Source organism: Perissodus microlepis, chromosome 20 (genome assembly GCF_051167445.1).
Source record: "Perissodus microlepis isolate ML-2025 ecotype Zambia chromosome 20, ASM5116744v1, whole genome shotgun sequence".
NCBI lineage: Eukaryota > Metazoa > Chordata > Actinopteri > Cichliformes > Cichlidae > Perissodus > Perissodus microlepis.
The window spans coordinates 10,207,602-10,221,401 of record NC_140480.1 but is presented as its reverse complement, the minus strand read 5'-3'; the positions used below and the strand labels follow the sequence as shown (position 1 = coordinate 10,221,401).

The following is a 13,800-nucleotide window of genomic DNA, read 5'->3' as shown; positions in this document are numbered from 1 at the left end:
ATTGAAATATAAATATGCACATTTTTACTGAATATTTACAAAAACGGCGTTTAAACGACTTAAAGGATTATGCCTTTCAGCTGTCATTTAAGTTATTTCTGTTTTTAAATAATAAGCAAGGCACATAAGCCTTTGTTATTCTTTTTATTTATTTTTAGTAAAAACAAGAGCACAACACAAGCAGTGGCAATTCTTTATTGAGCTGATGGCATCTTCCAGTAAAAGTAGTATTAGGGGTTTTATCCGAGCATTCTGCAGACAAATTAATGACACAAAAATCAATAGTGACAGAAAAATGTCTTGTGACATTTGTCAGTTTGTCGTCATTCTAATCTTTTCAGAGATAACATGACAAATATACAAATATTATCCAAACACAAGATTTACAACACCTTGCTTCTGTAAAAAGGCATCAAGTGTCCTTTACTTTAGTTTAGTACTCATATATGTTCATGTAGATAGCCTTTGAATAACATTCTCTGCATGAAAATACTTTAAGTACAAGAAAAATATTTTGGATGTTTAAAGAAAATGATTATATTATTATTTCATCATAAAAATGGGAAAAATATCACATAGAATTCTTTTCTTTAAGTTATACTGGGTAAGACAGACTTTAAAATGTTTTATATATTGGACAAAGCACAGTCCTACACTGAAGTCTAAAAATAAACTACACAAAGTAGCATAACCACCTCTCAACGTTTACAAAAACTACTAGATCTCACCTTGTTTGCTGAAAACAGGACATGACTACTGATCACAAATCTGGAAAGAATTTTTTTCAGGAACAGTGTCTGTTATGAATCCAGTTCATATTTAACAAAACTCATAAACACACTTCATTTCTTACTTCTCCTTATACAGTATAAATCTCATTTCATTTACAAGCAAAATGACACACACTTTTAACAAATCTGCCCCACTACGACTGACTCTCACACTCCATCTCCTGCTCCTTGTCCTCCTCTACATCTTTTTCATATGTTTTGATCTCAGTGGTGGTCTCCACCTGTCCATCCTCCACCTTCTCCTGAACTTCCTGTTCTGATTCTTCTTGTTCTTGCGCCTCTCCAATCATCCCGTCCTCTGTTTCTCCCTCTCCAACCTGAGCACGGAAGATTAGCTCTCCTTCGTGGATGACCTGTTCGGGTGTGGGTTGCCATGTTGCAGTGGAATCCCCCTCGGCAGTGGTGGCTGCGGTGTACTGGTAGAAGTCGGAATCTGCCTGAAACATGACCAGGGCTTGAGCTGTGTGGATGCGTACGTGCTGAGCTAAGGAGCTGGCATCCAAGAATTTATCGCCACACGAATCGCAAGCGTACAAAATCTGCGTGTTGGGATCTGAGAAGAGAAGAAGGTTTCATGAACAAACGAACCATTTTTCAATCTGTGTCCTGTTCTGTGTAAGAAAAAGGAACTGGCTTCTGATGAAGAAGTATTATTACAGTACTGTAAACAGAACCGTAATAATACTTCTCATTGAGACCATTTAGATGGTTATGCAAGTAGCTGTGTACTTCAAAATCTGTCTCACATACTCATACGTACATATTCAGCTTCTTTAACTGATTATTGTTTTCAGGGTCAATAAATGGACTTCAGCTTATAAGCTTAACACTCCATACTGCTTCTCCCCCAAACCATGTCTGATATTCTGTTGTCATTCATAACATTACATGTTTTTATAATGCCAGGTCTTACCTGCTTCTTGCACTTTCTCCACGGCCTTGGTGATTTCAGCTTTCAGAGCTTCGGTCTCATCTGCAGAAACCGAAGCAGCCACTGGAACTACTGTTAACAGACACAAACATTTGTCACCGTCTGTGCCTAGCTGCCATCTACAAACATCTGTGTTGTTGATTACATTCTAGCCTTGAAGATGTAGTCTGACCTGTCAGCTGAGCTACAGAACTGGCCGCCAGGGCCTCTGTCGCCAGTGTGACGATGTCCTCCGTGGTGACGGTGACGATGTTGATCTCGCTGTCAGAGGTGCATGGCCCCGCTCCTCCATCACCCCCCTCGTCTGCGCTTCCCTCTGACACCACCAGCCGCTTCATGCCGGCCTTGCCTTGGTGCACAGTCTTGACGTGAGAGCGCAGATTGTCCACGCGATTGAACCCCCGACCACATTTATCGCACAGGAATGGCTTCTCTCCTGAGACAACAAAACAAATATGAGTAGTCAATTGACGGTGAAAGATCAGAGTTCTGCTGGATGGATACAGATGTGGTGGGAAACAGAGACTTAACTGCTCAACTCTCCCATTTTTCCTTAAAAAAAAAAAGCCTTGTAACAAATTTGTTCTTCACCTGTGTGAATGATGATGTGCTTTGACAGGTCTCCCACATTAACAAATGCCTTGTTGCACATCTGACACTTGTGCGGGCGGACGTTGTCGTGATGGCGAATGTGATTGGCCAGTTGACTAGACTGCACAAACCTGCACAAAAACATATATATGATATTTCCTCTCTTCTACTTTACTGACACATTTATTCATTTTGTTCATAAGAAAATAATCTTTTAAACAGTGTTTTAATCTCTAATTTGGTCAATCTCAGTACTCTCACTATCATTTGAATGAACTATAACAGGTCACTGTTACTTGACCTTTGAGAATGACCACTAATCTATATTATCTTCAATTCTCATTATCGCCTACACAGGTCAAAACCTCTAAACTACACTTAATATTCCCCTCTCAAACATCCCTGTTAAATAATGCCAGTTTCTGTACCTCAGCTACAAGTGAGTTTGAAACCTGAGCCTATCATTGCAGCACTGTGCCGTGCTGACCTTTTACCACAGCGATCGCAGACGTAGGGCTTCTCTCCCGTGTGCTGGCGGACATGAGCGATGAGGGAGCTGGCCTGAGTGAAAGCTTTACCACAGATAATACAGACACAGGGCTTCTCTCCTGCAACATATAAATAACTGTTTCACTATCGTGGAAAGTAGATAATATTCACACAGGGATTCAGATGGAAGAATGAAAATAAGTTCCCCAGAATCCGACTGTCTTGAGAGTACCTGTATGGATGCGCTCATGCCGCTGCAGAGCTCCGGGATCACTGAAAGCTCTCTGGCAGTGCCCGCAGACGTACGGTTTCTCCCCGCTGTGAACCCGCAGGTGCCTCTTCAGATTCCCTAAAAAGCAGGTATTAGTACACACAGATTAGACCAAATGTCTCAAAGAAGAAAAACAACTCTACATAGTAACACACCAACTAAAAGCAATTAAATAATTTTGTTCATGTATGGTCTAACTATTGGATATCACACTTTATTTTAATAGTATTTATCATTATTTTAATATTATTAGTGATATTATAATTATTACTGAATCTCTAAATATAACATTTGTTGTACTTGCATGCAGTTTAATGGTTTTTTTTGTATATCCCAAACTATTTTCAAACCGAATAACACTGACTAACACTACCTACTAACGGAAAGGAGCAAAGTAGGTTTCTGTTAGTAAGTACAAAAATAAATAAATAAATAAAATAACAAATCAATGGTGTATGTTTTGAGATTTTCTTTGGTCCTTAATTTCTCTCAAGATCAATATGACAGGTAGAATTTGTATTCATGAAGAGAACAGAGAGTGTTTTATTTACTGTGACAATAAAAATGCAGGGAGAAAAAAGCAACATTGTTATTATTTCTTTTTTACCTGAAGTGGTAAACTGCTTGCCACATTCTTTGCACTTGAGAGGCCCGTCTGTGATGTGGATTTTTAAATGAGCTTTTAGATTCCCAACCTAACGAGGAAACACAAAACAACAAAAATGTTCCTTAAATGACACTTAAGTATATGCACGCTTAACCGGGGTGACAGCCAAGCCAGTATGACTTTAGTTAAGTCTCTCTGGCGCAGGTTTGGATAGCACTAGGGATCTAGCCTGGGGAACCTTACTGTATCCATGCCCTGCAGAGGATTTGTACCCTGACCTGTTGTTCTAAAGAGAGTCATGTTGTTTTTTTCCTATCTCCCTTCCCTCACCCACATCCAGCTGCAAAAGCGGGTGTGGAAGGTAAAGTCCAAAGTGGTCTAAGTGGTAACCCCCAAACTGTAAGAGTGGCACCAGCACATTTCAGGCACATCATCAGAGGCTTCTGTCCAGACTCATACAAGACTCACGGGCCTCAGGAAGAGGACCCTAGTTTGAGGAACACACACATATCATTCCCAAGGGGTTTGAGGCTATATATAGTTATATATATATATACATATACAAACAGTGAATATTACTATCCAGCTAAGATTTTTCAATTAAAAATAGTGTTGCCTGGAATCATGTTATTCATTCATCGTGTTTATATTTGTCCACAGAAAAGCCAAACCTTTCCAAGGGTACCTGGTTGAAGCGTTTGTCGCAGTGTGGACACTTGTTGCCCTTCTCTGTGTCATGCGTCTCCAGATGTCGCATCTTGGCCGTGGGGTCAGAGAAAGCCTTCTCGCAGTAGTCGCAGTGGTATGGCTTCTCGCCGCTGTGCACCAGCTGGTGGCGCTTCAGATTGCCCGAAGTGGTGAAAAGCTTGCCACAAACTTCACAGCTGTACCGCGCTTCCCCTGTGTGACGTTTGCGATGCAGGTTGAGCAGACTGATCTGACGGTAGCTCTTTCCGCAAGTAGAGCAGCAGTACGGCTTCAGGGGGCTAGGAGTCAACGACAGCTCACTTTAATTAAGCCCTCTGCAGAAGTATGCAAAGATACACTAACTGAATATGAAAAGGAAAAGCCATCCACCTGTGTGTTTTCTCATGGGCTTTACAAGCTGCGGGGTCAGAGAAAGCCTTGTTGCAGTCCCGGCAGCTGAAGGGCTTCTCTCCAGTGTGAATACGCATGTGCCTCTTGAAATTGCCCGTGTGGGTGAATTTCTTCCCGCAGTCCTAGAAAGAGGAAAATATATCGTGAAGCCTTTTAATGCAAAGATATGCATGCAAATGTGACCAACATTTGCATAAAAGCATCTATGATGCCAAGCTTTTCATGAAAGCTCCCAGCATTGACATTTATATCTTCAGAGCCTGCAGACCAGAGCAGGAAAAGCAGGCACAGCGCAACTTAGGCCGTCCCACAAATCTCTCACCTCACATTTGTGTGTCACGGAGCTGTAAGGCTTTGATTCAGATCGGCTGCTCATGCACGCTGACTGAGCTTGTCTTCCGTCTCTCTCGCTGCTTGGGCTGTCTCCTTCCATTTGCTGACTTATCTCGTCATCCTCCTCTCCATCCTCGTTATCATCATTATCATCAGCCTCCACATCGCCGGTCTCCAAAGAGTGTTCTTCCTGCCCTTCAGCCACCCCTGCTGGCTCTGCCACCTTATTATCAGTTTTTGCCTGTGATGGGGCTTCATCCTCTGAGTCATTGTCTGGGAGAACAAGAGCAGAAAAGCTCTGAAAATGACAAACTGTCTACAGCTTTGACGGGAAATAGCAATGACTTTTTGAGATATGGGATTGCTGGCTTCATCGGTCTGTTAAAGTGATGACATTCTTTACATCAGACAGAGGTCACTCTTACGTTAATGTTCCCCACTGCGTCTTCCAGACATACCAGCTACAACTGGGGCAACAACTACCACCATCAGCAATGAAACAAATACACGTAGCAGGTTTGCTGCAACCTTTAAAGAAATGTGTTTATTCTAATACGAAGCAAATGCTCTAAATCCTATTAGATTAATGTGAAATGACTGCGTGTTTGAAAGGTGCTGAAGAAATATACATGTTTTTATCACATTTCTGGCATTTTAAACGGAATGTAAAAATGCGGAAAACAACACTCGGATAATCATTCGAGCACTAATCAACCTGAATCTAGAGGTGTTTTTAAATGACTTCGCTTTTCCTGCCTCTGCACAGAGTTTGTCCAGTGGGAAGCTTAAACGAAAGGGGCATTGCATAAGTTCCTTCAGGACAGACCGCTCACCAGGTGGGAAGTTTCGTCGAGGTGGTTTTCTGATTCTCCTCCCGCGGGAGCTCATATAAGGCGAACTGCCAGCAGATTTTAACGGTGATTCTAATTAAAACAATAAAATAAAAAACGAAAACACTTCTTTGTTAAGCCATCACAATCATTTGTGTTCTTTCCATTGAATTTAACTCTTGATTTTAAACATTTATGTATGTATTTATTTATATAACCTATCGTTTCTTAAAAACCTTAATAATGGATGAAATAATATATCAAGATATCAAATGCCATCAAATAAAAAGCTACTAGCATCATGTGGATCCTTTCAAACTTTAAACATGCTAGCATACATCATAATTAAATAACTGAAAAGACTTTCTATGAATATGTATTTACTCAGTGTGTAGTCGGCATCAGCGGTGTCGTCCTGGAAGGCGGGTGCGTCTAATGCACCACTTTCTTCCTTGTTCTTGACAGACGTCTTCTTTTGAGTCAGAAGGTGGGACGTTTTTGGTGGTCGTCCGCGGCCTGTGTGGGTTCTAGTGGGTTTCGGCTGAGAAACAGGCTTCTGTGTTTCGGCAGAAAGCTCTTCCTCTAAAATGTCCTGACTTTGAATGGTCTCTTTATCCTCTGTGGGAATGCTACGAGGGCACTCCTCGGCTTGTGATGCCAAATCTGACAGCTGACTGTCAGTTTCCTCTTTCTGCTCTCCTTCACCTGTTTTTTCATCTGGTGTGTTAAAGACAGAATTAAAATCAAATCAAATCGAAATTATCAGGAGCAACATTTCACACATTAGAATGCAGAATCAATGACGATTGTGTTCCATTTTCAACAAACTGAATGCCAATAAGAACAGATAAAGAACCATGTTATGAGCTCAACAAAACAACAATCGGGTAAATATGTATTAATTACTTTTCATTTATCTTTTTTAATGTAGAACAGCATCTGTTAGGACTACTGCCAAACATGGACACAGCAGAAATACACGTTTGTCACCATGCTATGAAAAGTGACGGTAAAATTGGTTGACAAATTTAATACAAAGCAACCTGATGATTCATTTGAAGAATCAAGGCATGGACGGATTAGCTGAGGACAATGACAATTTATCTGAAATAAAGAAAAAAAGGGTACAGACATGTGTATTCACCGAGGACCCGACTCACCAACAGCAAAATCCAGTGTTATGACGGACGGGGCTGGATTTGACAACGACTGGTACGCAGAACACGCATTCACTATTTCTTGCATCTGTAAAAAGTGAGCTACCGACAGCACGTCTTCTACATTCTGCAGATTTAAAGTCAGCTTTGCGGTGTACATAAAATCCAGGACCTGACCCAAGCCTGAAACGACATACATCAAAACAACACATCCAGTTAGACAGCAGAGACGAGGCAGAGATAGGGTAGAGCACATAACCTGACGGGGACCGACCTGCTGCATTGCTAATGTCCAGATGTACCACATCCTTCTGGTCCAGGAAGAGGGTGCGGAAGTACACGCTGCAGGCAGCCAGCACAGCCTTGTGGGCCTTGAAGTCCACACCGTCCACGACAAAGGTGCAGTCACACAGCAGGCCCTGCTTGCGCTGCCGGTTAAGCTGCTCCAGAACTTTCCCACTGTGCCACGGGAACTCCATCGTCCTGAAGGACAAGCTCTGTGGATAAAACGGATGAAATGTGGAGCATGAGGAAGCTTGAAAAGGCTGTGATGGTCAGGTTAAATCTGTGTCTGCATTGTTCACCTCTGATATAATTATGCATCCTCCGACAGCATAGTAGTTTTATTATTGACTGACTGCGGTCAGTCAATATTAGGGGATGATTGCTTTCAGAAAAATAGATGTATCAGCCTTAAAACTAAACCTATACATTACAAATTAATATAAGTCACCAGAAATAAGATATAATGAGTTATAATGAAGTATAAATTCTGTGTCTAGACTATATGTCACATTACACCATTACACTATTTATTATCCTTATTTAAAACTGGAAAGTTGTGTTCATTTTAATTTCACAATTATCCCTTTTACAATGTATCGGCACAGAGATGTATTAAAGTTAGCGTCCAACAAGCTAAATCAGTTTTTAAACTGTCTGTACCTGTTGCTTCACAAGCAGTTTTAATAACAGCAATTGTATTCCTCACACTAATTTGTGTCTTCTTTGGACTATAACCACGGCTATCATAGTTAACTAAAACTAAACAAAAGCTAAAACTAGCTTTGAAAAATATTCTAGTTAGATAAATAAAAATAAAACCTAGACCATGAAAAAGGGTAAACTAAATAAAACTATTTTTGGAATTTGGAAAATAACAGAGGAAACATAAATAAATATGGTATGTGTTAATCTGTTAGAATTTTGGCACAAACTGGCTGATGAGGTAAAATTTTGGCTCTGGCATTTGGCATAAGTAATAACCAATACCAAAATGAAAACTGAAACCAATAAAAACTAAACTAATATAATAAAATAAAATCGAAACTAAATTATTATTAATAATAACAATAATAAAACTATAATAATTATAGTAACTCTGCCACTGGTAAAGTCTAAGTACGTTGTTTCAGTTGTTATGTTAGATAATGACATCTCCTCCAGACTCACAATTGTCCCATGGGACGCAACCTATGAACCAAACTTCACAAACATGTTGCGTGTGTGTGTTTTTAAGGACAAAAACGGCGTTTTGAAAATCAACCACTCAAAATGACTGCTAGCTTAAATCCGAAATGCAACGCGAAAGATGCTAAAGGCCAACTAAACCGCGAGATACGACATTAACGCAAGGATGAAGCGTAATCTCGTGTCCCGCTGGCTGTGCCGCTATTTTTAATTCTCTCTCTTTTTTTTTTAACTTGAACGTCAGTTTCTCCACAAGTTTTGACAGCGTAGTTTGACGGTGCAATATATCGATTGCAATTCCTCAATCCTTGCAGCTTTGTTATCAGGGATTAATTTAGCATGCCTACATGCGTGTGGTGAGGGAACAAGATGGCGGAGCGGCGAGTCCGGCCTCCCCTCTTGTTGTTTTCACAGCCAGCCTGTTCTTTTCGGTTTTTTAAGAAGCGCCATTTTAACAGAAATCAACTTCCGATTTACCTCCTTGTTATCTCGTCTTCACTCGGGCTTGAAACTGCTGGTCCAAGCGGTCTTACGGAGTTTTTGGCTCAGTTGGGAAAAACGAACCCAATCGAGTTTTTCGGTGATCGATCATACCCCGTTCACTCCATCCAACGCCATCTTCCTCTCTCTGATCGATTGATAGGGACCGGCCGGATGTATCGCTGGAGCACGCGCAGTGGAAACCAATGTTTTGCCGACAGCTGCCACGCGGTGTCGCGATACACCCAAGTTACATAATGTGCAAAGCTGATACCTTCATAACACCGTGGAGCTAAAATGGATTTGTAATAGAATAGTTTGTCATTACAGTCACGTGTAGTGTGTAAATAAACGCTCTAAGTCTAACTTAATAATCACAAATCTTCAAATTTCAAACTGAATCCCTGCGTCCTAAAGTGAGCTATATCTTTAGGCTTTATTTTATACAATCAGAAGAGGTCCTTGTCTTAAATCATCGGAAAACTGAAGGAACAAAGAGAAATTAATTTTCTGCGATACGAAAAGTATATTAATACAAGGATAAAAGTAATGCTCCTGTATGTTTATAACAAAAAAGCCACTGCATAGCTCACATACAGTGGAGGAAATTATACTCAACAATGACTTCCAAATTATATTGGAGAATACCTCCTTTGAAACCCTGTTCTCCTGAAAGGAGGACAGGATGGTTCATAATGCTCCCACGCACAAAAGACTGAATAGAAGCACCTTTGTATATACACCTCTGTGCACCCACTGAATGCCAAGTCCGTTTCATATTGATTTCAAGGGTATTTATCTTGTGGTGCTCAAGGTTTACGCAGATTTTTATTCCAAGGATGGTTAACAAAACAGTGGTTTAAGGCAAGTCATACCAAGGATGGTGATAAGTCTCCACAGAAAATTTCTCCAGTTCTGTCAAAACTGAAACAATACGAATAAAAAAACAAATAAATCTCTTAAACTGCCAACTCGTATTTCCTGTCAATAATTTGTAAAATCAGAAGTTCATAAAAAACATTCTACAGAGCAGGATGGCTTATTGTCAAAGCAGTATCATTTTATTCACACAAATAATATTATACAATAACTTATCATCTTTAGAAGTGGCTGGTAAGTTTTAGAATAACACTGGGAGGGGTAGGGGAGAAGTTAACTGATGGGTTGTGTGTCTACATCTTTGTGCAAAATGGTGCTCCAAGCCCTTGTGTCTCCTTAAATTAATATGTATGTCCCGTTGTGTATGTGCGGGATGAGCTAACTCACACACATAAACGAGCAGCAACAGAGTGGCATTGTGTCACACAGAGCACAGTGTCAGCTCTCTGAGTGTTTGAAGTAAAACTGAATGATGACAGTGAGGATAAGAAGCACAGGAAATGGTATGAAATCACAGGAAGTGACGGATCGGACCGTCTCTAGATTTTGATCTCGGTGCGGAAGGTCTGTACGAGCTCATGCTTGGCTGGATTTCGCCGTGCCCGGACCGTGAGGGTCCCCTCGGTGCCCAATGATGATGTCACTGAGGTGGGATCCACGTCCTCGGGTAGCTGGCACTTGTGGGTGAAAGTGTTCATCACTGAACCGTCCTGGGCCAACTGCCAAAACAGAAAGCGTTAGAGATTCACGCGATGTATTGTGGAGATGGATGCTTGGTTAGGGTTTATTTGGCTCACATTAACCCCTTTTGTTTCAACACCTCCCACGCCCCTACCCACCTTTTCCGCACGGACTTCTATCTGGTTGTTGGATGTGGTGACAATGATGTCTTCAGGGGAGAAATCTCGCACGTCAACTGTGAACTGGTACGAATCGTCAAGAGTCTTGATATTTCCAGCTCCACCTAAACCCACGGCCAAGATGATGAAAGGATGTTAGAGCACAAATGATGAATCAGGGAGCTACAATTAACTGTGCAAAGTACGTATATCTCGCACAGTTAATGTTCACAGATTTTCATCTTCAATACTTCCTGTGTGAATAAACCCACCAGTCTGAGAACCGTGTGCTGTTCATCACTGGAGTACCTGCAGGTGGTGCTTCATTAAGGACGGGCTACACACACTCATTTGAGTGAGGGATCTGCAGTTGTGTGTATTCACCAAAATCCATTTTTAGACATGATCAGAATCTCTGCTTTTGTTTCAACAGCATGACACACCTTCTATTCCACACATTCTGGGCAAACGTGGATTTTATTGTCGATTTAATGGATTGAGTAGAGACAAAAGATGCACAAGCACCTTAATTATTACAGTTCAGAGGATCATCTGTTTTACATGGTTAAATGAATCTGAGCTAGAATCTGTGCTGCATGCTTACCAAACTGAGCATGCCCTCTTCTGATCTTGAAAGCTAAGCAGGGTTGGGCCTGGTTAGTACTTGGATGGGAGACTGATTAGGAATACCAAGTGTTATAAGCTTGGGTTGGTTGTAGGTTTGTGGTCCAACTCTTGGCCTCTGCATGCTGAAGTACCCTTGGGCAACATACAATAACCTCAAGTTGTCTGTTAGATAGAAAGCACTTAGACAAAAGTGCTTTTGTGAATGACGGGTGTTGTGTGAAGTGCTTTGAGGAGTCGAATAGAAATCAGTTACACTCCCTTGTTGTATGTTTCTTTTGTAATTCCAAAACCTTTTTTTTAAGCTCTTGTTGTTCATATTCATATACAAGCTCAAAAATATGATGAGTAATAATGGTGATTAGTTGACGAGGTGTAAAAATTGGGGTAAAAATTAACTGTGTTTTGAAATTTGGCTCACATTATGGGCAGTCAGCAGACATGAAGAAACAGATCATTAATCTGTCCACATTCATCCATATTTTATATTCACTTCCATTTTTGCTCTGTTTGGGTCTGCACCACCTCTTTGGAGAACATATCTGACTTTTTAGCTGCTGAGTTAATGACTTTCTCTCCTCGGATGTTCAATAAGCAGCGTGATGAGTTAACCAGAAGTTGATTTTTGTTTTTTTGTTTCCAGCTGACTAAAGTTTTCTGAGAGCAGTTTGGAGGCAAGAAAACCGACAGCCGACATATGGTTTGTGGCTTTGTCACTCCTGTGAATCTTCCACATGACATAATCATTCAATCCGTGCCCGGTGTGACTTTAAGAACTGTCAAGAGGCACAGCTGTAGTCCCAGTTAAATATCCTAGGACTGATAGGTGAGTCGGTCCAGGAAAAAAGTGTGATTTATTCTCTGTCCCTGTGGAGTCTGAGCTCACTGAAAGCCTGCGTGGTGCATGACCTCACACACACGGCAGCAGACTGGAAACGAGTGTGTGTGAGTGATATTAGCTCTGACTTCACGTGTAGGTTAGCTTAATTATGTGACCTCACCTCACTGTGGTGTGCGCACTGGTCACTGGGCAACCATCTGGTCATTTCTCATGCAGGCGTCATCCCAGATACTCAGTGTGTGATGTCACACTGTTGGCAGTTAGTCCAGCATTCCCAGGTTTGCACGTACTCTGTGTGTGCTTGCATGTGTGTGTGTGATTGCGTTGCTTTTTTCTCAGCAGCGCCCACCTCACATCTTATCTGCTGCACCTATTACAGCACCAACCATGGCTCCAAAACAATGCTGCTCTGCCCCTGACACATAGGAGCACATGGACCATTTAAAGATCAGATTTCACACATTCACGCGTCTGCGTGGACCAGCAGCAAAGTGATACGGAGCACTTCACACCAAGTGGACACTGAGATACTGAGCCTGTAGATGAACCAGGCTGTGTGAAGAAAAAAATCTCCTCAACCCTCCGTTTTAAACACATGTGTAAATTCCTAATAAATCTTTTAAAAAAAGAGTAAATACACGTCCAAAAATGGAGTCTGTTCTGTTTATTCTTTCAGCACCTTGGCTACAGTTTCCCTTAAAGAAACATCTGTCCACACACAGATCAGCCACACCATAGTCTTCCTCTGAAGATATGTTATCACTCCTCGAACAAAAACACACTACTGTACACAAATCGCCTTCAAGCGGGCATAAATCTTCTTTGCCGTCAAAGCTGTTCCTTCCGCTCTCTTATACTATTCATTTTTTACCCCTTTTGTTTACAAAACGAATGCCAGAGACCTTAAATTTGCTTCCAACTTACTGGAAAAACCCAAGGAGTCGCTCCCAGGCCTCATGAACGAGCCAAAGTCCTCAGCAAATAGTCCCCGGCTCTTCTCCATGTATGGGTTACCAGAGGACGTAGTTGAGGATGAAGTCTGGTGGAAACTACGCTCCGATCGATAGGCAGAGGAGTTAGTTACACTCATGGATGGCTGTAAGTGCTGGGTAAGGCAGAGGAGGAGTGAAAAGGAGAGAAGAGGGAGGCGGAGAGAGTTGATTCTTCTTGCGGCTATAGTTGCACACACAGCTCTTCTATCTACCTTTACTGTCTTTCTTTTTCTGTCTGTCTATTTATTCTTTTTTCCTGGTTTGTGTAAGGCAGTATCAACCTTTTCCCCCAATCTCTTGCAGCCCTTTACCCACGGCCCTTATATACTATACGGTCCCATGCAGTGGTTGGGAGGTGGCACGTGTCACACAGGCCACAGCTCATTGGGAACACTGTTCTAAATTTATCATAAGACTCAGAGAGCTGATGGAGAGATGGGTCTGTGGTTGGAAAAGTTCTGGGCACTGAAGGGCCTAAGGTTAAGAGAGGGAGGCAGAGTGGGATTTGATAGAGAGAGGCAGAAAAAGAGCAGGGGCTGACAAGGGATAAAGGGGAGGGGGGCAACAGTTGTCACTC

General features: G+C 41.6%; 2 protein-coding genes across 3 annotated transcripts; both read right to left on the bottom strand.

Annotated features, from left to right (window-relative positions):
• Positions 1–181: 181 nt before the first annotated feature.
• zbtb17 (zinc finger and BTB domain containing 17) lies at positions 182–9,231 on the bottom strand. 2 transcript variants are annotated; one of them, XM_084917508.1, is made up of 15 exons: positions 9,046–9,231; positions 7,373–7,595; positions 7,102–7,281; positions 6,326–6,658; positions 5,945–6,034; positions 5,101–5,384; positions 4,758–4,900; positions 4,366–4,666; positions 3,681–3,768; positions 3,035–3,151; positions 2,801–2,921; positions 2,314–2,444; positions 1,895–2,158; positions 1,705–1,794; positions 182–1,344 (listed from the first exon to the last, which is right to left on the bottom strand). In XM_084917508.1, exons 2-15 carry the CDS (start codon positions 7,575–7,577, stop codon positions 926–928), a joined length of 2,766 nt encoding a protein of 921 aa, XP_084773634.1. In that variant the 5' UTR covers positions 7,578–7,595; positions 9,046–9,231; the 3' UTR covers positions 182–925. The 2 variants fall into 2 exon arrangements, with proteins under 2 accessions (XP_084773634.1, XP_084773636.1); XM_084917510.1 differs by lacking the exon at positions 9,046–9,231 and adding an exon at positions 7,683–8,908.
• Positions 9,232–9,857: 626 nt separating this feature from the next.
• On the bottom strand, positions 9,858–13,526 carry hspb7 (heat shock protein family B (small) member 7). The gene is made up of 3 exons (XM_084917511.1): positions 13,156–13,526; positions 10,767–10,891; positions 9,858–10,646 (listed from the first exon to the last, which is right to left on the bottom strand). Exons 1-3 carry the CDS (start codon positions 13,319–13,321, stop codon positions 10,467–10,469), a joined length of 471 nt encoding a protein of 156 aa, XP_084773637.1. The 5' UTR covers positions 13,322–13,526; the 3' UTR covers positions 9,858–10,466.
• Positions 13,527–13,800: the final 274 nt, after the last annotated feature.